The sequence below is a fragment of the Tachysurus vachellii genome, chromosome 1 (genome assembly GCF_030014155.1).
Source record: "Tachysurus vachellii isolate PV-2020 chromosome 1, HZAU_Pvac_v1, whole genome shotgun sequence".
Taxonomy (NCBI): Eukaryota; Metazoa; Chordata; class Actinopteri; order Siluriformes; family Bagridae; genus Tachysurus; species Tachysurus vachellii.
This window is the reverse complement of record NC_083460.1, coordinates 36,207,692-36,232,440: the sequence shown is the minus strand read 5'-3', so window position 1 is coordinate 36,232,440 and position 24,749 is coordinate 36,207,692. Positions and strand designations below refer to the sequence as shown.

Genomic DNA, 24,749 nt, shown 5'->3' with positions numbered 1-24,749 from the left:
GACAGAATTCATTACACCCCATACAGAAAAAACAAAACTGATTCTTTTTACAGACAAAAAAAATGATGCTTTCCAATGTTCATTACCTCTCAATTTATATCTTGAGTACTTTGGGAGAAAAAACTCCCGAAAAACATCACTCCTATCATAAGGTCTGTCATGTGGACAAAGCAGTTTGAGCAATGGAGAGAATCAAAGGGGAGACAATCAGGGAAAAAGAAAACAAATTGGTGTATGAAACAGGACAAAAACTCTCTCTGAAGTGCTGCATACAAATTGATTTTGCATTACATGATACATTACTTTTTGCTTCACACAGAGGAGTCAGAAAGTCAACAAGCACCAAAAGCTAAAAGAAGCACAAAAGTGCCATCAATACAAATATATAAAATATCCAACAGTATGTGGGGAATCCTCGTTTTATTGAATTATGAGTCATGAATTGGGAAGAGGCATGATAAGCAAGTCCCAAACACCAATGGATGTTAACAATTACAATAGCAGTGCGATAAGAGGTTAATGATTTAAACTGCCCACGGCAGTCAAACGCAGGCGGAAATCTGGGTTTCTTGGTTAAACCTTAACAAGGGACGAGAGACATGAAGAATTTGAGACTCATTTGTCTTTGAGAAGAAATGAAACCTTTCAATGATCCTCCCAAGAGGCATAAAGTGAAAGGCAACTGGGAACGCAACAGAGCAGGCAAGAACGAATAGAAGTCATTGGGTACGACGTATTAATGTAGCTTGGCGTAGTTAACGCACTACACTTTACACTCCGCAGAAGGAGAAGTAGGACAAAGTGTTGCAATTTTGCACGGCAACAGAAACGGACACCTGAGACCAGAGCGAGTTCTCAGTCAGCCTGCTGCTTCCTACTGATCTGACAAAAGAGCCGGTTGTGGCTCGGGGTCAAACGGGTGCGAGTTGGTGGTTACACACACATTGTTCTCTGCAAGGTCATTTCAAGCGAATGTCTGAGCCAATTCTGGAAGCTGTTCCCAGGATTGTCTCAGTTTGCTTTTAATATCCACTGTGTTCTGCTCCTGGGAGGCAGCACTATTTTTAAAAGGGGAAAAATGAATTGTAAGTTTATTTTCTACTTAAAAAAAAACACAAAAGAAGTTGTTTTACTGTATCAGAGGATGTTCCAGAAACAGTCTTGAGGTAAATGTTAATTGTTGCATTGTTTAATATGTTGATTGTTGCATTAGCTTAATTGATTAATCTCAATCGCTGCTGAATAAAATCCAGCTTTGTCTGTCCAGCTACAAAAACACAGATTGAACTTGTCAAGCATGTAGATCTTCTTTGGAAGATGGCAAGTTAAAATCTTTATTACTTTACTACTCATATTCATAAATTTGAGATTTTCTGACTGCCTTTTTCTTTAAAAATAATTTGTCTATGATGTCGAATTAGTGGCAGGAATTCAGAAACGGTTTCTTTCTACCAGCTGGCATAGATGGTCTACCAGCTTGAGCAGCTCAGTCTGTGTTTTGGCATCTGGTAGCTGGATTTTTTAGCAGGAATGTGATACTTATACATGCAAATAAAGCGCCTCGAGAAAAATTAGACAAGCTGTAGCAATCAAACAAATGGAAAATTGGAAACAATCTCTTACTGTTTGTGGTTACTGAAAAAAACAACAACGAAAAAACAGAAACCTTACCTTCCCCACCGCCCACATTTGCATATAATTCATATGTTCACTTCAACACCAAGTCACCACGACGACGACGACGACGACGACAACAATGACGTACATGAACGAGCCGAGCCGCCCCGTCCTCCTCCGCCGTGCGACAGAAAGTGGAGGAGTGCAAGTCTAAAAGTGTTAGGCAGTGGCGCTACCTGGAGCACAAGCACTTCCATGAGGAGCACGGCATTGTTTCGCTAGTAAGCTAGTAGCATTAGTTTAACCCTTAAAAACACACACAGCGCTCACAGAAACGTCGCACAGAACTGCCACAGCCGATAGGAGAAACGCCACCACTGGTTACGAAAGCAACGCCAAAAATGGACCAAAGACTCCATTACAGAACGACCAATCATAGGAAGTTCATTTATCATTTACACTGATTTCTAATTGAAAGAAAAATAATTAAGACAAATAGACCTATAATACTTATTCAGACCTAAATGCCAGATAAGTCCAGATTAAAGAGCTTAATGTGCTTAAAGCCCCATCATCACTAACAGCAAACCTGATGTGGACTGAAGAAAAAAAAAAAAACAACAACAAAAAGAAAATCAGCACTTGAGAACATGATACGACACAGCCGAGCATCCAACAAACATCTCTGTGGATTTAAACTGTAGTCAGTGCATTGAGTAATAGATTCTTATACATGGCATTTGCTCATTTCATCCTACTCTGAATAGACCCATTTAATATCAGGATTATGGCGACGTTGCTCAGTGGATGTGTAAAATGGTGTTTGTTTTTAAAACTGCTGGCTACCGATAGTAGCTTTAAAGTTGGGAGCAATCACATACCGTCTGTATCTGTGGATTGTCACTCAGCTCTGCTTAAACCAGGGTTCCTAAAACTCTGGAGAGCAACAACCCAGTTCAGGATTACAAACACACCAAATTTAATTCATGTTCTGAACATCAAGCCCTTTCTTAGATGAAATCAGGTGTGATGGAGCTCAGAACTCTGGAGACAGTGGACCATGATGCACTTAGTCAGGTCTGGAAAAACTAAAAGAATAAAACAATTTTGGCTGGTGTAAAGATTTTAAGGCCTAATTGAACTTTTTTGCATTGAGCCTACTAACATCTGTTATGAAAAGGAAACTTAGAGGAATATGAATAGAAAAACGAATAAAAATTCAGTACCATTACTACTTACAGTGCTTGGAGAATATCTTCTCAGCATAAAGCGAAGGTGTGACCCTTCACTAAATGATTTCCATTTGTATTTTAGTAGTGCTCCCTCAAATAAACAGCTCGACAATAAACCAAATGCTTTTCCAAAATAAAATAAAAAATACATTAAATAAAAAAAAAAAATAATAAAAATAAAAAAAATACAAAAACAAACCACAAGAGAGAGAGCACATTGCTTCGTCTGTTTAGTTTTGCTTATTGAAAATCAGTGCAGTGTCACTTCCCTGGCATTTAAAAAGAAATTGACAAAAAAAAAAAAAAAAAGAATACATTAAATAGAATCTACCATAGAAACAGTTTACACCGAAAATGAAAAAAATAAAAAAAATAAAATCACACATCACAAAAAAAGGACTTTATCAAACACAGGTGATGAGACCACAGGATCTTTAACACGTATCCCAAAAACCTTCACTGTAGATCCACTTTCCTGAGAGTTTTTTTCCTTCTGTTTTTTTTATCGCTTTACTTTATGACAAATACAAAGTGTAGAATAGTTGTTACTAAATGGGGCACAAAGAACCAGTGTTGCTGATGTCAAGAAAACCGTGTCCGGTCCCTTCGGCATTCAAGTACAAAAGCACTCAACATGCTGCTACACTTTTAGTCGCGCGGGACTGCTTTCACACGCCGCAGACAAGCTTAGCACTTGCTGCTGTTCCTGACAGGATAAACCAATCATTAAAGCACAGTCTAAATCAACTAAAAAATGTGTAAAACATCTGACATTTTAACTCAGTACAGGCTGTGTGTCAAAAAACTGCACTGGGGAGGAGGAAAAAAAAAATCTGAAGGATTGTGGGTAACGTGTGTCCATCACCTGAGTTTGGCCAAAAAAAAAAAAAAACAGAAGAGCATCACATCCAAAAATAGTGAACAGTACCATCACCTTATCACTTACACATCACACCACACGCGCTAGTCCACAGTTTTACGCGCCTAGTCACTAGAAAAAGCTATCAACTTCAATAGTTAAGCCACTTTTGGTACAATTGCAAAAAAGAGAGATATCAAACAACTTTATAGTTCTTTTTTTAAATGTATTATAAATAATGCAAGATACTCTATGTGTGATTTTTTTTATATAAAATTCAAGACTCCACCATATACACAAAGTATCTTAGAATACGTTACGCAACGTCACAGCGACAGATTTTATGGTAAAGCTTGTGAGAGATTGCCGGTTTATGCAACCGGATAGTCCCCCTTTTCAAATGTCCTTTTGAAATTTTTATTTAAGAACAATCTTTTATTGTCTGATTTTTTTTCTATATTGGTAATGGGGACAAAATAAACAAGAGAATGGGTCATTTTCTTGGAGTTACTTGGAAGCATAAGACAGGGGAAATAATAATAATATTGTTATTATTATTAAAACTAGTAATAAAAAGGGTAACACTTTGTAATTAACAAAGCTATAGAAAGAAAATACAGTTTTGCCAGCATAAAAACACATGACAAAATTTCACAAGCTCCACAAAGGAAACTAAATCAGCAGTTTGACTTTCCACAACATAAAGGTCTTATTGCCTTGCCAATAAGTTTTGTTATAAAAGAAATAAAACGTCTTTTTTTACATTTCTTATGAAAAAAAAAAGGACTACCCAATCACATAAACTGGTCTCAGTTATCCTGATAGCTACCGTACGAATATCATCAGTTGATTCCTCTCGTCTCGTCTCATTTCTCAGCAGTGGCTGGTCAGTGCACAACATTAGGCAACGGTAAAGGGACGCAAAAGTGTAAAGAGCAGAGCGTGTTCAGGACTGGAAGCATCTCAAAGTAGGAGATACGCCAGTGCAGGGTCGATATAAACACAGGAAGAACACTAATACTCCACAATGTCAGATGTGTGTGTCCTGGACAAGCTTTCATTCCTAACTAATCCTGCTTTAGAAGATGATTTCTTGTTTAAATAAAAAAGTCCCGTATTTTTTTCCATGTCCTTGTGTTGATAAGCACAAGGTGTATGTCTGCGTTGCGACAGAGGTCTCTGACACAGGAAAAGGACAGAAGTACAAAACACAGCAAACACAATGCATTTCAAATATTGCATTAAAATTAGAAAACAAAAAATACACTTGGGCCCTAAAGTCCAACAATATCATACAAAAAAAAACCAAAACAACAAAATAGAAAGACCATAAATCCAGCACTCATTATAGTCTCAAGAGGCCTCTTTTTCTGCTTCTTTACAAATTCTTGTAATTTCTTTAAAACATTCAGATTTTTCTGGAAGCCCAGTCACCCGAATTGTCCTTGATGGTGGTTTTTGGTTTGGAAGTACAGTGTGTACAGACAGACACTGTACTGACCAATTCAAGTGGAAGTATCAGGATGTTTTGAGGACTCGGTCTTTTTAGACAACAGTCCTTCACCTCAGACTTCATCTCACAGAAATATCAAACAATTTGCACCAATTTGACCTCTGAATTTGTCCCGTGCCTAAATCGTGATGCACTGACCAAGCCTCTCTCTCTCCCTCACCCCTCTACCCCCACACTCTCCTCACTGGCCTGTACTAAGACCTAGCATCTGTTTTGGACTTGACTATCGTGATGACGCTGGTGGCGCCCACCTTCCCCGGTACGAGCGGCCCAATGACGGAGGCCAGAGACCCGCGGGCAGAGACTGGCGCATTGCTGATAGGCACTGCAGGAGCACGAGCCACAGTCCTGGCAAAGTTTTGTAGTGCCTCATATTTAGAGCGCAGGGCATCAAGCTCCACCTTCATGCTGGCGTTCTCTGAAGCAAGCTTCTCCACCTCCTGCTGGAGCTCGGCCTTCTGCCGCTCGAGCTCCTCCTTCTGAGTGACACGCTTGACTCGGCAGCTGGCGGCATACCCCCGGTTCTTGAGTGTGCGCCGCCGCTGCTTCAGCTGTACGATCTCCTCCTTCGAGAGGCCACGCAGGTGCTGGTTGAGCTCGCGCACCGACATCGACACTAGCTCGTCGTCTGTGAGACTCGTGCCATTCTCACCTGGCTCTCGCTTCACCTACAACAAAAAGGGAGAAAGTGAGTGACGAAGTAGATGAGGGTCGAGTAGATCGAGGAGATTTTAAAAACATTATAGAGGAAAAGGCGACAGACCTTCAAGGCCTTGTTTCCCTTGTTAGTGGTCGTCATGCCACTAGAGCCGCTCGTAAACCACACAGATCTGCGAGAGAGGAAACAGCTACTTTTAAAAAAATGTTTTTAATTTACAAGTTCTATAAAGCATATAGTACTGGCTTTACAAACTCACCCCCCTTAATAGATGAGGCCTAGATGAAATCATTTTTATATTTAGCTGCAACTGATATGATTTTAAAATAAACTGCACACTCTTGCCACGTGTATCATGAACTAGTTACCTTCCTCTAAAAAGAAACCTGGAACAGTGAAAGCGGCAGCATATAACCGCCAGCTTCCTGTCTCCAACTTTCTGTGTGGCTCTAGTGGTTTGAAACCTTCTGTCAAGTTCAAGAACACCTTTTTTGATGAGAGTTCTGCTTGTCACTGATAGGACGGTGAACAGCCAAGAAAGGGAGGAGCGAAATGGTATAGAAGGAAGTGGTGGCATGGGCAGCGGGCCAGGGGATTACCAGAAAGTAATCAACTAATTAGATTGTGTTCACTCAATCGTACAGGGATAACATGAGGGGCTTTTACTTTAAATATTACACAAACTAATTTTAAATCATAACACAAACCTTTGTTTTTACCTTCAGAAAAAAGGTTTATTAGACATAATCAAAATTCTAAATTGAAACAGATTTATCTGTTTAAAATAGTCACTTTCCATACACATGCCATACACACGCACGTGGCTACTGCTCAACCTAATCCAGCTGATCTGTGACAGCTGACTGAACACTTATAACTGCTCTGCCATTTTCATTAAAGTGACAGCGAGTAAAACCGAAAGCCGGTATCTTGGTTCTCCTTTTTAGATTGAATTAGAGGAAACAAGCACCTGTTACAGGAAACAAAGAAAGGGAAAGTATCGTGTAAAATGTAAATGAGTGCAGTGTCTCACACACTGTCTCATGCGCACACACACACATACACACACACTGTCTCACGCACGCACACACAGTCTCGCGCACGCACACACACACACTGTCTCGCGCACGCACACACACACAGTCTCGCGCGCGCACACACACACACACAGTCTCGCGCGCGCACACACACACACACTGTCTCGCGCGCGCACACACACACTGTCTCGCGCGCGCACACACACACTGTCTCGCGCGCGCACACACACACTGTCTCGCGCGCGCACACACACACTGTCTCGCGCGCGCACACACACACTGTCTCGCGCGCGCACACACACACTGTCTCGCGCGCGCACACACACACTGTCTCGCGCGCGCACACACACACTGTCTCGCGCGCGCACACACACACTGTCTCGCGCGCGCACACTGTCTCGCGCGCGCACACACACACTGTCTCGCGCGCGCACACACACACTGTCTCGCGCGCACACACACACTGTCTCGCGCGCACACACACACTGTCTCGCGCGCACACACACACTGTCTCGCGCGCACACACACACTGTCTCGCGCGCACACACACACTGTCTCGCGCGCACACACACACACTGTCTCGCGTGCACACACACACACTGTCTCGCGTGCACACACACACACACTGTCTCGCGTGCACACACACACACACTGTCTCGCGTGCACACACACACACACACTGTCTCGCGTGCACACACACACACACACTGTCTCGCGTGCACACACACTGTCTCGCGTGCACACACACACACTGTCTCGCGTGCACACACACACACTGTCTCGCGTGCACACACACACACTGTCTCGCGTGCACACACACACACTGTCTCGCGTGCACACACACACACTGTCTCGCGTGCACACACACACACTGTCTCGCGTGCACACACACACACTGTCTCGCGTGCACACACACACACTGACTCGCGTGCACACACACACACTGTCTCGCGTGCACACACACACACTGTCTCGCGTGCACACACACACACTGTCTCGCGTGCACACACACACACTGTCTCGCGTGCACACACACACACTGTCTCGCGTGCACACACACACACTGTCTCGCGTGCACACACACACACACACTCGCGTGCACACACACTCGCGTGCACACACACACACACACTGTCTCGCGTGCACACACACACACACACACACACACACTGTCTCGCGTAGACACACACACTGTCTCGCGTGCACACACACTGTCTCGCGTGCACACACACACACACACTGTCTCGCGTGCACACACACACACTGTCTCGCGTGCACACACACACACTGTCTCGCGTGCACACACACACACACACAGTCTCGCGTGCACACACACACACACTCTCGCGTTGACACACACACACACACACTCTCGCGTTGACACACACACACACTCTCGCGTTGACACACACACACACTCTCGCGTGCACACACACACACACTCTCGCGTGCACACACACACACACTCTCGCGTGCACACACACACACTCTCGCGTGCACACACACACACACACTCTCGCGTGCACACACACACACACACACTCTCGCGTTGACACACACACACACACTCTCGCGTTGACACACACACACACACTCTCGCGTTGACACACACACACACACACTCTCGCGTGCACACACACACACACACACTCTCGCGTGCACACACACACACACTCTCGCGTGCACACACACACACACACTCTCGCGTGCACACACACACACACACACTCTCGCGTGCACACACACACACACACTCTCGCGTGCACACACACACACACTCTCGCGTGCACACACACACACACTCTCGCGTGCACACACACACACACTCTCGCGTGCACACACACACACACTCTCGCGTGCACACACACACACACTCTCGCGTGCACACACACACACACTCTCGCGTGCACACACACACACACTCTCGCGTGCACACACACACACACTCTCGCGTGCACACACACACACACACTCTCGCGTGCACACACACACACACTCTCGCGTGCACACACACACACACACTCTCGCGTGCACACACACACACACTCTCGCGTGCACACACACACACACTCTCGCGTGCACACACACACACACTCTCGCGTGCACACACACACACACACTCTCGCGTGCACACTCTCGCGTGCACACACACACACACACACACTCTCGCGTGCACACACACACACACACACACACACACTCTCGCGTGCACACACACACACACACACACACTCTCGCGTGCACACACACACACACACTCTCGCGTGCACACACACACACACACACACACACACACACACACACACACACACACACACACTCTCGCGTGCACACACACACACTCTCGCGTGCACACACACACACACACACTCTCGCGTGCACACACACACACACACTCGCGTGCACACACACACTCGCGTGCACACACACACTCGCGTGCACACACACACTCGCGTGCACACACACACTCGCGTGCACACACACACTCGCGTGCACACACACACACACTCGCGTGCACACACACACACACACTCTCGCGTGCACACACACACACACACTCTCGCGTGCACACACACACACACACTCTCGCGTGCACACACACACACACACTCTCGCGTGCACACACACACACACACTCTCGCGTGCACACACACACACACACTGTCTCGCGTGCACACACACACACACACTGTCTCGCGTGCACACACACACACACACTGTCTCGCGTGCACACACACACACACACTGTCTCGCGTGCACACACACACACACACTGTCTCGCGTGCACACACACACACACACACACTGTCTCGCGTGCACACACACACAGTCTCGCGTGCACACACACACACACACTCTCGCGTGCACACACACACACACACTCTCGCGTGCACACACACACACACACACACACACACACACACTCTCGCGTGCACACACACACACACACGTCTCGCGTGCACACACACACACACACAGTCTCGCGTGCACACACACACACACACACACACACACTGTCTCGCGTGCGCACACACACACACTGTCTCGCGTGCGCGCACACACACACACACACACAGTCTCGCGTACACTCACACACACTGTCTCGCGTGCGCACACACACAGACTGTCTTGCGTGCGCACACACACACACACACTGTCTCGCGTGCGCGCACACACACACACACACACACACACAGTCTCTCGTGCGCACACACACACACACACCTGTCTCGCGTGCGCACACACACACACACAGTCTCACGCGCACACACACACACACACACACACACACGCGCAGTCTCAAACTCTCACTCTTTCTCTCTTCTCACTCTCTCACACATGCAGGCACTCTCACTCTCGCACACGCACTCGCACATGCATTCTCACTCTCACACTTGCACACACTCGCACACACAATGCCCATCATTGAGGTGGGACACAGAGGACACCCCTGCAGCACCGGGGTGTTCCCATGAAGAGCAGCCATTGTTCCAGCCACCATCATGGGATTGAGCAAGGATGATTCTGCACATTCCATCACATTCCTCAGCTGGCACTGTGCCTCAAAACATCAGAACACAGCTACTTACTGCCACACAAACCCCTGATTGAACTGCACAGTCCATGCCGAAATACTTTAAAACACTGTGTACTAATTAGTCCGAGAATCCATACTAAAGAAAGATCTTCAACTCCAAGGATGTCTGATTGGAGAATTGGCTTCCTAATGCTTGTAAACCCGTTCCAACTGGTTTCATTGTAATAACTGTTTGGTGAGGCAGTCTGGCAGACAAGTAAGTTCAACAACCACAAAAAGAAAATGCCTTAAAACCAAGTTTGCATTTAGTATGAATCTTTGATGCGTTAACTACATAAAACGCTAACTGTACAAATGCCACATTCCACACATACAGGCTAAGGCGCGATCTGGTTGATGAAACTTTTTACTAGCTGGATCAATTACCATGCACAGATGACAGACAATCGTTTCAGAAGGTATATGGCAACAGAGACAGAAGTGAACGGAATTAATCGTGGTGCCAAGCACATCACTCTCCTGAATTCACCTCTCAATTCATTTCAAGAGAAAAATTTAAAAAAAAAAAAAGACAATTGTCAGAGAAAATTGAAAATATACTGAAATAACAACCACAGATGAATGAAACAATTTGAACTTTGTGCTTCTAACATTTATGGCTGATACATTCAGCCAATCATGAAAGTACATGTGTTCCTATTAAAGTGGACTGTGAGTGTATATCTTTAAAATAATCTAGAAGGCGGCAGTATACAAATATGTGATTAAAGACTGCTGCAAGCAAGCAAGACTACTTTTCCCATCACTCTCAGTGCAGGTTTCTCAAGATCAGATTTAAAAGCGCAGGATTTGCATTTCACACGAAAGAGCTTTTCAAAGCGGGCTTTTCATTTATTTAAAGCCGTCACTCACTGGGAGGACACAAGCGAAGTCAGACACCACTGACCTTCGTCTCAGTAGTAAACACACCCGGTGCATATTAAGAGATTAAGGGCCTGTGTGTGTGTGTGTGTGTGTCTTAGGGAGTCATTTCCTGGCAGAAGCTCTCAAGAAGCGTCTGCATAAGTCCTGCCACCAACTACACCCATTTCCAGCACCGGATCACAGGCGGGACGACTACAGCTCCGAGTAATGAGAACCTACTAATCCCAGAAGGTCCTATACAAGAGTGTGAGCAAGAGAGATAGACAAGTGTGTTTTATCCTGCACAGGGCGGCTGAAATCCCTCCGTTCGGAGCGGCGCACTGGGCCACAGGCTCAGGATTAGACTGATTAACCTGTCTGTCTCTGTCTCCGCCTCGGAACACAGAAGAGGGGGCAACTGCGAAAGCCACAATCAGTGACAGAGCACGGTGAAACAAATCCACCTTATGATGTTTAACAAAAACATACTTTCCCTTTTGTTTTGGTTAACCTGTAGAATTTCATTTGCAAAAAATAAACAAAGTCTAATAAAAATCATACCCTCGATGGACAATTTAATAGGAACAGATACACGTTGTGTTCAATGTAGACAGACAGTGGCACAAAGCAGCTTTACAGAAATCCAGAATTTAATTTAAACTGATACAGCTGAAGAGCTTCAGATCATGCATAAACATCAGAATGGGGAAAAAGCATGATCTATAGCATGAATTGCATGAAGGGATGTGGTAGCCTAGTGGTTAAGGTGCTGGACTTCCAGTCAGAAGGTAGTGAGTTTGATTCCTACGTCTACCAGGCTGCCACAGCTGGGCCCACGAGCAAGGTCCTTAACCCTTAATTGCTGAGATAACGATGCAAGTCGTCTTGGATTGGGGCATCTGCTACAGTAAATGTGAATTAATTCTGGTTTGAGTATTTCAGAAACTGCTACTCTCCTGGGACTTCACACACAACACTACATAGAGTTCAAATAGTATGGGACAGAAAATAGAGGCAGTAAGGTGGAGGGAAATACCTTTTCGAGGAGAGAGGTCACAGGAGAAAGTCTAGACTGGTAACCACTCTTTAGCTGTAGTGAGCGAAGTATCTCCGAAGCTGCAATGTGGAAACCATAGTGCTAAATCTCACCTGTCCAGTTTCAGTGGCTGAATAACTGCATGAATGTGCAGGTGTATCTAATAAAGTGGACAGCGAGTGCATGTAGGATGAGATTGTTCACATCAGCAGGTTAATGGTTGCATTATAAAATTACACACATGATCTGAAGAAACAATTCATATTTTGTCAGTTTGTAAAATGCATTAAATCACATTTTTCAGTGTGTGTTGGTGTGCAACAGATTTAAACAAAGCTGCACAGAATAAAAATAACCCAACTCTAATTAGATTGTAATACCAGAGCAACTAGCAAACACACACAGTTTCCCTCCTGCATTCTTCCACTTCAGTGTTTTTGAGAAAAAGCGTTGCTACACAATAGACCGGATTAACACGCACCAACCTGAGGGGGAGGGGCTTCATCTTTATCGGGCCTCGTCTTATTTCCCTAGTGCCCGATCCCCATCCCCCATCAGCCCCTGCTCTGTTAGTGCCGGCAGCCAGCGACCCACCCCCCTGTACCATGCACCAGCTTGCCACACACACACACACACTTCACATACAGCAGCTCACACATTCCTTACTCCACTGGCAAGTCCATTGAGAACACCAAAAAGGTTAGGATGATTTAGGACAACATGTGTAGACGAATGAGGAGAAAAAATAAAAAAAGGGACACGTCCATATGGTGCACACAGCGGGCAGCGTCTAGCCTAAATTTCAATTTCAACCCACGTGGACTAAATAGTGCAGCTTGCAACGATTGGTCGCTACGTTCGAGCAGCTGTTCTGTACCAGATCAGACTGGCGTCTTCAGTGAGAGGAGATAATAAAGAGACAGGAGCAGAAAGAACTGAAGGATAACACACACAGGAATATATAGCGGGACCTGACTTTGAAAACGCATGAGAAAGATCATACAAGAGAGACAGAAGGGCAACCTCATAACTCCTTGCTTTTATCCAACCACCTACACACACACACACACACACACACACATCTACCCACCCACAAACACAAAACATGCACCACCCCACACACCACTTATGGCGATTCTGTTTAATATTCCTCTGTGAAGAGAGGTCACCGACAAGAAACAGACGTCTTCCCGATGCACCAACACACCTCATTACCTCTGATAAAGGACTCTGTGTGTGTGTTTTAGCAGCACACATGCTGTTATGGAATTATTCTGTGAATAAGTTCATGATAACGACTGGAATTAATATCAAAGTGATAATTTGGCACGAGTGTTCGGATAATATAGAAACAAGCAACACGAGTACGTCTTTTGTTAGTCTTGTTAATGGAAATGAAGACTTACAGTATAAACTTCAAAATAGACAATTAAATATGAATAGACACAAAGTCACTGACCTGAGCAACATCTGCTAACATTAACAGAATCGCATTAATTGAAATTTGATTCGATTTTTTTGGATTCTTTGTAATATCATTTGTGGTGTGCGTGTGTGACTTGGAAGGAGACACCATCATAATATGTGAGAAAGATGAAGATGAGGATGAGTGTGCTGAGGTGGTCATAGTGGCCTTCTGCAGGTGTATGCTAAATTCTTCTCCCTCCATCAGCCCTCACACTGCTGACTTCATTAGAGTTTAGTCTCTCACACACACACGCACACACACACACGGGATAAGACAGAAAGAGCTAGAAAGAAAAAGAAAAGTGCCACCGAACAAAAAACAGGTCTACAGAAGAGTGTGTGTCTTCCTCCTCCACAAAAGGAGGAAGACAAAAGAAAAGTTAAAGCCAGGCACTGTAAAGTGAGAGTGAGACACAGAGCATATAAGAACCAGTGTGAGGAGGTTTTGTGTGTGTGTGTGTGTGTGTTTGTGTTGTAAAGGAGTTGGAGGAAAAGAGCCTGGCCAAAACTGCATCCTCGACACATTTGTAGGAGCTTAGAGGCCGGGGAGGAGGATTGGGGTCGCGCCGAGGGGAGAAAAGCCCTGAACTCAGCAACCAGCGCAACTAAAACCGCCAATTAGAAAAAGTTCCTGCACTGATCCCCTGCTACAAAACTGCAAGGCCGTCAACACACCACTCGGCTATTGCTGAGACAACCAAACGAGCCCGGCAACGGCTAGGAGAAAAGGGGGGGGATTCAACCAAAAAGGGACGACAGAACAGATGCAGGAGGGAATAAAAGAGGGAATAAAAAATGAAGGTGCATGAGGATTTGGCATTCGGTCAGAGTACAAATGTGTAATTAATTGAACGGGAGTTCAGCCTCTAGAGTAGGAATTCTATGGTAGTGATTTCCATCTCCAGTGGAAACCACGTTCTAACCATTTATGCTATAAGCCATGAGGTACATCATGATCTGCCTCATAGACTGCAAAATCCAGACTGATTATTTAACTGAAAAAGTGAGATTGAGCTGTTAAGCAAACAAAGGATCAATGCAGTGAAGTTTGGTGGAGAAATAAATAAATAAATACATACATACGTACATTGGAATCGGACCATGCCACAAACATCTGTGGCCGAGAAAGCTAAACTGGTCATGCTCTCTGGATGGGAGGAATGGCATAATTTCTATTTTATCCATGTTTAACCATACCACAGTACAATGACTGGACATTCAAGAAGTCCTTCACATCACTACTGGATGTGAGACACATGAAAGAACTGTTGCTTTCCTCTGACCAGTTTCCTCCTGGATTACTGCTTTTATTTTCCATAGTCTGTCTTGTCAATTGTTCAATGGCAGACTGGTTGAAAGTACCACTAGCTGATTCTAACGTAGGAGGTGATGTGCTGGAATACGGGTTAAAAAGAAAATAAGTGCAGAGGAGCTCTGGACGACTTTTCTATTCAGAGGTAGTCGAGTGATTTCTGGTTTTAGGTGAATACCAGTACAGAACATACTGGCAAACTGGGTTTGGTGCTTCTCAAAGTCCTGCTCAATCTTGCTCAAAGTCTAGTAAAAATCATGCTTCTAAAGATTGACTACATCACTGGGATATATTCCTACGATGTGAGAGCAAACTTTGGTTGGGATTTCAAGAAGATATAACTGGGCTTCAAGCTTTGTGTGGAACAAAGGCTTCCTTATGGCCCCATTTGATTTGAAAAACACTAGCTAGCAACTCATATAAGCAGTATAAGGCAATTAGCGGTCTTCTTCCTATGGTATTAAAGCTGTTGAGGGTTAAACTAAGGGGCAATTTATTTACACCAATCCATCAACCTGCATGCTTTATTAGGTGGGAGGAGACTTAGAGGAGCAATATTACAAACATACAAAAGATCACAAAATAGATATTATGTGACATAATTTACACACGTACAGCATCATTGGTAAAGACTGTTCATATTACTGTATAACGGATTTTACCAGAGCTACATCATATCCCTATAATTCAGGCAAACAGAACACAAAAGCACAAGGGATACTCTAATTCTGGATGCGTGGGTGTTTGTTTGTTCCTTCAAATGGGCCATGTTTAGCCTTATTAATCCTGTCTGATGCTCTCGTATGAAGTGCAGATGTCTTTGGCAAGTTCCTGGTAAGCACAGCTCGATAATACACCAGTTGAACACACGCACAGTAAAGGGATTTGGCTCGCCTGAGAGCCGCAGCCGTATCAGTCCCATTATAAGGAATGAATCACAGGGCTGTATTGTAAGGCCTGACAGGGTGTAATAAACATCATAAAACTCAGGTGCTTGTTTATCCTCCGAACACAGCTCAACTCTGATCTTCAGACAAAAGCACATCTGTGAACCGTCATTTTTATAAAGAGAGCAGAATGACAGACGCTACTTTTCACGGGTCTTCCCTCTCACCCACATTTCTAAAAGCAGTCTCTCTGCTCAAGTGTGAAGTGAATAAATGAAGAACGAGTCAGAGAGAAAAGCCAAAAAAGAGAAAACAAGACACAGAAATATTAAAGGAAGTAGCAAAAGACAAGAAAACGATAGTAAGACAAGTGATATTAGAGCTGGGGAAGTGTGCAGGATTTAAGATTGGGTGGAGAAGTAAAGCCTTTCTATCTTCACGTTCTCTCATCTCAGGTATAAGTCTGTGATGGCAAAAATGTTCCAACACAAGCAGAAAAAAGTGCATAGTCAGGAAGCGGGTGTGTGCATTTTTTTATTTAGTAAGGGCTTTTTCCAGTAGTGAAGCTCGTAGGTTAATTTGCTCCCCCTCACCCTCCTCTTTATAGGCACACAGAGATAAAGTTAACTAAATCTTATTTTTTCCTCTGATCCTCTAGGTCAGCACAAAAAACAGCAACGGACGAAAGAAATAAACAAGCCTGAAGATGGATTAAGAGAGAGAGAGAGAGGAGAGGAGAGTTAATCTCTGTGCAGTTTCTCAGTTTCATCTGCGTACAGAAGTACTATGTTAATCTTCACACCAAACACAAAGGGTGGACTGATAAGTAAGGAGGAAATCATCAGACAGACAGACGCAAAACAGTTATAAACCTGATGTGAATTATTCACCATCAACAGCAGTATATCCTATTTTCCTTTATACAACAAAAATCTTAAATTTTATGAATGGTGGAAAACTTAAAACAAACCAACACTGGAGACGTCTTCCATTAGGTTATTCATCAGTCAATAACACAGCTTTTTATCCTTTAGTTATTGGTCTTACATTATGTGGAGCATCTGCCGTGGAGCACAAGTCTTTGTATAGGTGTTGTTACTATAGAAACAATAACATTAGAATCAGCGCATTAATGTAAACCTACGATTTGCTTTGGAGACGACTGTTTTAAAAAACATTTAAATAAAATAAATCCATTTTTAAAAAAAACCCAAATGAACCCACACCTTCTGGTCAGTCCATTTTGGGAATTCCTAAAGCACCTGTAGGACAGAATCTTAATACCGGTCTTAAACTAAGAGCTAGTTGTAATCTTATTACTCTGTATAGAGTGATATTTTGTGGTGCAGTGTTTGTAAGTGTTACGTGATAAACTTGATACCGAAATACTTTCTACTGGAACGTTTACTATTAAAATATTTACAAAGTACAATCGAGTGCAGACGATTCTACTCTCTATGGATTCTGAATGGAAAACTGTTAAATTGTACATTACTGTTCAAACATACAGGATGAACTGTACTGTAGGTGTGTCAAACAACATGACAACAATGTAAAACATCAGGTGAGTGAGAATAAAACAGTTTAGCCAAGGAGTCTTCAGACCTGATCATAAGAAAACAGGTATTTCAAAAGAGAAACATTCAAAATGATGAAACAGTTTATAGAGTGAATATATAAATGATATAAAAATTTCTATCACATTTCCTCTGAACGATTTATTGTCAAACATCTTAGTTCTGTCATGAAGGTGTGTAAACTTTTGCACAGAGTTTATAGTCACAGATTTTGGCAATTAAATTATCTGGTGTCTGAAATCACTTTGAACCAAAATTTAAGAAATACAGTGCAATGTCTCAGTGTCCATGTCAAAGTCACACCACACTTTGCTGTTTGTCTTGTTCAGAATCCGGGGCAGGACAGCGGGCAGGACAGGGTTTTCCCCCCATGATTCGATTTCTTTGACGTTTACTGCAACGTGATTACAAAGTGTTCAGACTTTCACTAATTACCTCTTTAATTTACTGTCCATACTGAGGCTAAATTTTACAGACCTTAAGCAATCTGCATAAAAAGACTCTTTTCTCTGCACTGGCAGGTATTCCCATTTCAACCCAGTGTCCAGGCCATGACACTAAAAGTCAGCATGACTCAGCAGGAGCTCAGTTACGGACAGAGATGCGTAACAGTTTTACAGGATGCCCGTGGAGTATATTTGATTGCGCACACAAATGAATGTTCAGTCTGGGAGTGAATGTGATCATGACGGACAGCGTTGCTCAAGCTTCGTCTGCTCCTAACTCGGCTAGCATTGACTATTCCCAGTATTCGACTGGCAACATGAACCTGCATCGCACCACCACCTAAACCCCCAACACCATCTAAACCCCCAGCACCACCACCTCATGCTCTATTCTCCTCTCCCTTTTTCACTACTCCTGCTGCCCCCCTCCCTCCTCACACTTCTTCCCGCTTTCACTTTCTTGCTCTTTTCCTGTCTCCACTCCTTCCTAGAAACTTCTTTAAGGTGTGGATGCGGGTCACTGTACCGCATGCTGGTAGGAAGTGGTTTTATAATTATAAGCTCATCTTTTCAGAGATGTGTCCATTTCAACTTTCAGACACCTGCTTGTCCTTGACAAGACTAATAACAACAAACAACATGGCCCCTTTCTCTCGTTCTCCATCTGTGTGTTTTTCGAAGGAGTTTTGGTCGCCCTGTTTTCTCTTTTCGCAGTGTTTCGCAGCTGGAGCATGGCAGGAGCAGCGTGCCACTGCGGGTAAAAACTGCGGCATATTGCTGGTGAGATGATGCAACTCGGAGACATTCAGCCCAGCCCGGCAGTCCAAGAAAGCCTTCAATGCCACGAAAAAAAACAAGACCTTATGAATATCCACATTTCACTGAACAACCCAACTGGGTCAAATAAGATGTCGTGACTAAAATTCTGTCTGCAATAGACAATAAGCAGAGAGTAGTGAACAATCCATAAAACTTTTCTGCATGTGAACAGCTATTAATAATATGTTTGGAGTGAAAGATAACGAAGTAAAGCTTTGAGTGTGATCCGTTCACGTCTTACACTCGGAAAACAAAATATAAATCTGCTTTACTCTTTTCTTAGAGGTGCAGAGGAGGATCATCATATACGATCAAAGTCAATTACTGAGATTAATTAAGGGGAATTGCTTTAAGCAGGGCTTTTTATGCTTAAATTCCTATTTAACCCTCAACTTTTTAAACCTACAGCAATTTGTTTTCCTCTAAATGACCTTTATTGCGCAACTCAAACAAACCACAGTAAGAAATCCCTCAAACAGCAGTTTGTGACAAATGAACATTGTGAAATGTGCAAGATTCCCCACAGAAACCATCGTTAAATCGTGCACAGCTCTCTCTTCTCTATCCTTTATGAAACAGGAGAGAGAAATGCGATAGATATTCTACTGCAGAGGAGAGATTACGCGTCTTACAACCTATTTCATCTTCTTACAACCTATTTCATCATTACCGAGAGCGCGCCAGAGCAAGAGTGAGAGAGACAGAGTGGAAAAAATAGACTCTCCTGATCCCCCTCCTTCTCCTTCCTCACTGCCACCCCAAAGTCCTCTTCCCTCCCTTCTTTGTCTGTCGTTCCCTCTCTTGAGACCTTCGGTCCCTTTATCTTGTGGAAGCTTTCAAACTTGTCCCTCCGGGTCCCTGGCACATACCTACACACAGTCGGCCACGGAGCTCCACGCTCGCTGCGATGAAAACAACGCCGATCGGATCAATGCGTAAATATTATTATTCGTCAATTCTAAAATCAGTCACAGTTAATTGGTCCAAGCTCGGAACAGGAAAGGACGTTTACGATGGTCACTGTTGCCACGACAAGAAAACATGCACGGTTAAACACACATAAGTTAATGATCACCTTGAGCGTGTATTTACTCTAAGCCACCAGACACATAGCAGAGAAAAGCTTATAAAGATGTAGTTCATTAAGCTTCCTGATCGTGTGTGGGTGTAAAAGTCTAGGTTACATGATGGGTGCTACACACATAAGCATAAAACAACTTCTGACACATAAGCGTGTGTGTGTGTGTGTGTGTGTGTAAACCAGGCGTGATGAGGCAGAGCGCTCTAGCAATTCCTTCACAAATGGTTATAAATCGGAGGCTTGCCTGCACCTAACTCACTAAACGGCTTGCGCCATTCATTCGTCCTCATAACTGCAGCCACTAAACATATATTTATTGAACAGGACGCGAACAGACAGAAAGCAGAGCTGAGACACAGGAGAAGAAAAGGAAGGAGGGTGACGCATCACTCATTCTGAGAACTTTACAGCAAGAAAAAAAAAATTGTGCCGCTGAACCTCATTAATAAATTAAGATTGCTCTTCCAAAAAAAGACAGATGACACATTTTTCAGCGCCTCGCCAAGTTTCAAATCTGCTCGCCTCCCTCTTACTACACCTGGTGCGAACAGAAAGAAAGGCACAATGCTTCTTTGCTTCTTTCTTTCCCAACAGTACGAGGTACATAACTGCATGACCCGGGATCTCTAGAGAATGTAACTTAACATAAATCAGCAGTGACTGCAGTCCAAACAGACATTTTATTCTTTGTCATCATGTTTGCTCTGGAAGTGAAAAAGCAGAAGAGGAGTAGTTATAAAAAAAAGGAGGTTAGACTACCTGTTAGCAAAAAGAGGAAGCACAAAAACTGCCATCTGTTGCAAAACTTGTACTGTAAATGCAAACCATAACATTTCTTTTTTTATGTAGCGGTGATGCAAGGGTCGCATTTTTTCCTTCAAAAGTTGCGTGTACAGCATTCAATGCTGGGAAGTAAGCAAAAATAGAAGAAAAAAAAAAAAGAACACTTGCTTTAAGCTAACACGCATTCAAACATCTGGCTGAAAAGCTACACAATCACAGAGGAGACATTTTTTTATAAATGGAAATCTGGTCTTTTTGACAAGTGGAGCTTAACCTCGATCAAATACAACACAAAACAGACCCAACACAATTCTATAAGAACTTAAATGTGCATGCATGTATAATGTGCATTACATGGATGATTTGAAAAACTTGTAGTCTTACAAGCATGCTCCATAAACCTGCTGCATACGTTTAACACTTCAGTCTAATCAAACTCATAAAATAGCAAGCTAAGTAACGAGTGAAAATGCCATCTGTCAAGCGAGGAAGCGTTTCAGTTGCTTCAGCATTTTTTTTTTCATGAGGGAGAGAGAGAGAGAGAGAGAGAGAGAGAGTGAGAGAATGCCTTGAAGACAAAACCGTTCTTGTTCTCCTTCGTCTCGGGCCGGCCCCATCGCACATTCTTAATCTTATCTCTTTCTCTCCTCTGTTAGCTTTTCTGTTCAGCCATCAGCACATTCTGCCCATCAACATCGGTCAGTGCTCAATTAAGCTGGAGAAAGTGAATGTGGAGCAAAAATTGCACTGCCTAAAGTGCAGCCTAAGTACTCGGCTGATCAAATTACACTTGTTCCTTGGCCTCTCAACCAGACCATTTGTGCTGCTAATTGCAGCACCACCACAAATTACAATTCAAATTTTATCAGACGATTTGGGGATAATATGCTGGATGTGGCTCTTAAAAGGAAGGATGTTTCTCTGCAAAGCCCCTTTACATGTTACTCGTGTAAATCAATATGCTAATTGATTTATAGAAGGAAAAACAAAAACAAAAAAAACCCTAATTGAGCTTTGTGGCAATTAGTGTGGAATCTCTGGGCCTTTCCTCTTCCAATCATGAGGAGTGTGGCATGGCAGAGATTGACACTGATTTATCCTTTAGCCATCCATTGAGACTTCATAACACTGGGATACTCGAGCTAGGAAATACAATACGCATTTTATAGTTTTCAGTCATACCAAAAAATGCATATAAAACAAACCAGTAATTTAGTATCACTCAATGTTTGGGCATTTTGCAAGGTTTCCCTTCTAAAATCCAGCAAACCTGTGAAGAGGCATACAAATGTCTCCATGTCATCAATGTTGAGACTCCTCGTACCAGGGTCACGCTCCCAAAACCACGGCAACTGATTAGTCAGCATTTTAACCCCACATACAGTCTCATCATCTCTCAATTAGACACACAAATTATCCATAAACACGCCATCCATACATCATCACATCTCTTATCACGTGTGAATTTATATCCTTGCTGCTGCTTTAATGAGCGACCTCCAAACAAAAACAACAGACATCATGACCACGGACTACAACCTTCTGGAAATAGTAAGCTTAACATCATCGTGCTATTATTAGCTATCTAGTTACTACTATGCTGGCAAACAGGGTGGGATCCGGGCTGTCATTTTCAGTTCCTGATGGGAAATAACAAGCTAACTAACTCCAAAACCTGGTCAAAACATGATGTCTCCTGTCTCAACGTTACCTCTGAGCCGAGGACCGAAGAGAGCTGAGGATGTGAGGACAAGGTGAGATGAGCCGAGATGAGATGGGATGAGACACTGGTATATTCTGGTTTTATTTTCCAGGTGTGAACAGGTCTAGATCTCCCTGTGTGTGGTATGTTTGTGTGTGTGTGTGTGTGTGTGTGTGTGTGTGTGTGTATGTATATATAAATACATACATACATGTCATATGTGTGCATATATATGAGAGAGATATATATGTATATGTATAAATATATACATATGTATAAATGTATATATATATAATATATGAGAGAGAGAGAGAGAGAGTGATGTTTTGTTACGTTTTTCCTCACAAAGCTAACATATATAAACACAAGGTACACGTATATTAAGAAGAGGTGGCCTCAATACTAACGCATATCGCATCACATTCTTCCAGATCACATCCAAACAAACACATCTGCACACACCTGGAATAAATGTTCGGGGAAATAAGCCTGAGACTTACTCCAGCAGTGAGGTTCCCCTTTGTGTCGCTGTTAACGGGCTCCTCTGGGTGGATGTCCAGCCGAGACAAACACGGCGCGGCTCGGTATGTGACCCCGTGATGATGATCGTGATGAATCAGCACGGCTTAGAGCGCCTTTAAATAAGCGAAGCCCTTCGCTTGTCGCTTTCGTAACACGCTGACATGCACGCGCACACAAACATGCATACACTGACACACAGATACACACACACTGATACACACACACACACACGCACGCTCGCACACGCAGACGCGCGCGCGCTGAGAGTCGGAACGCCAAAGCGTGCGCACTCAGCAAAACAGATCCGCAAAGCCAGCGGAGTCTCGACACGACGCTGCCTGCGAGTGTCAGCTAACTCAGTTCGCTTCACCTCAAACCCAAAACAAAACAAAATAAACAACGCCGTTTACTCACCGAATGTGAACCGTAAGCGTCTCCGGTCCCCGGCACGGGTACAAAAGTAGAAGTTTGAGGAGACGGAGGTGAAGTTTTTTTTTTTTGTTTTTTTTGCCGACGCTGCTTCGGAAATTGTTGTAACACTCCCACCTTCTCCTTGTTGATCCGCTTTCTCTTGTGCCGAGGAGGCCAGACGTCATATGATGTTTGGTCACGTGGTTTCATTCATGAAGGATCTACGCAACTTGGAGAGGAAGTCTTAAAGGAACAGGTGCATATAAAAACAACCCACCTGTTCACCATCTAACGCTTCTTATTAATCACAAGGGCAGGGGTTCGAGCTCTTAGGACGCCAAACTACCACTGTTGGTCCCTTAACCCTGTCTGTTGGGATATGTGAAGAAATTAATTCACGTTTTAAAGAAGCCTGGTTTAACCTTTTTACTGACAAAAACATGGTTATATAGTTTGTTTGGTCATTTGATTTTACTGATGTGTGCTTTTAACTTCATCCTTAGTGACACAAAATGTTATTTGTAGCATATGATTTATGTCACCAACAAATGAAAGTTCAATAACAGAATTTCTCCAATTTAATAATCAATACGTTCACATAGCAGACACATTCTCTCTCTCTCTCTCTCTCTCTCTCTCTCTCTCTCTCTCTCTCTCTCTCAAACACACACACACACGCAAAGACACACACACAGACACAAACATACACAGAGACACAAACAAACACACACACACACACACACACACACACACACACACACTACCTGTGAGATACCAGTGACCCTGACCCTTTCTGCTTCCTGGACCTGCCTGATGCCCAAATTCTGTTTGGACTGCAATTGTCACAGTAGATTTGTACTCAAGACCATTTTTTTCTTGCCACCATTGTATCTGGCTTGCTCATTATATATAGATTTAATATTTCTAATTGATATCATGCATTTATCCCCTTTTGTTACAAAAGGACCATTGTTAAAAGTGTTATAGAAATAAAATTGGATTGAATTAAATTAGAATTTATGAGATTAAGATTACATATAAAGATAAACCAAATCATATCTGGAATGTTGGGACATATCTTTATTTAATAATGCTTAAATTATAAATCATATGTATATGTATTATTTAAGTCACATTATTTCTTTCAAGCAGAAATGATTAATTGAACTATTGCATCAACAGTGATGAAATCATATTCTTTTGAAATTTTAGTTTACAAGGTTTAGGGGAAAATAAATGAGAAATGGAATGAGCTAAATTACTCAATTACACATATCAATTTCTTCTCTTTTATATATGCAGACTCAATAGAAAGGTTAAAATAAATGTACAGGTTAAACATTTAGCTT

The 24,749-nt window shown here is 43.2% G+C and overlaps 1 protein-coding gene across 4 annotated transcripts; it reads right to left on the bottom strand.

Moving 5' to 3' along the window:
* Window position 1: 1 nt before the first annotated feature.
* mafgb (v-maf avian musculoaponeurotic fibrosarcoma oncogene homolog Gb) lies at window positions 2-23,565 on the bottom strand. Of its 4 annotated transcripts, none has more exons than XM_060885353.1 (3): window positions 23,404-23,565; window positions 5,985-6,051; window positions 2-5,889 (listed from the first exon to the last, which is right to left on the bottom strand). In XM_060885353.1, the coding sequence occupies exons 2-3, from the start codon at window positions 6,018-6,020 to the stop codon at window positions 5,416-5,418; spliced, it is 510 nt and encodes a 169-aa protein (XP_060741336.1). In that variant the 5' UTR covers window positions 6,021-6,051; window positions 23,404-23,565; the 3' UTR covers window positions 2-5,415. The 4 variants fall into 4 exon arrangements, with proteins under 4 accessions (XP_060741336.1, XP_060741319.1, XP_060741310.1 ...); XM_060885336.1 differs by lacking the exon at window positions 23,404-23,565 and adding an exon at window positions 22,968-23,203; XM_060885327.1 differs by lacking the exon at window positions 23,404-23,565 and adding an exon at window positions 6,248-6,567.
* Window positions 23,566-24,749: the final 1,184 nt, after the last annotated feature.

Coding starts and splice junctions, on each gene's coding strand:
- mafgb (XM_060885327.1), bottom strand. CDS start 6,456: ATGCCACCACTTCCTTCTATACCATTTCGCTCCTCCCTTTCTTGGCTG. Junction 6,052..6,247: donor AGGTTTCTTTTTAGAGGAAG/GTAACTAGTTCA, acceptor CCTCTCTCGCAG/ATCTGTGTGGTTTACGAGCG. Junction 5,890..5,984: donor AGGGAAACAAGGCCTTGAAG/GTCTGTCGCCTT, acceptor TTTTTGTTGTAG/GTGAAGCGAGAGCCAGGTGA.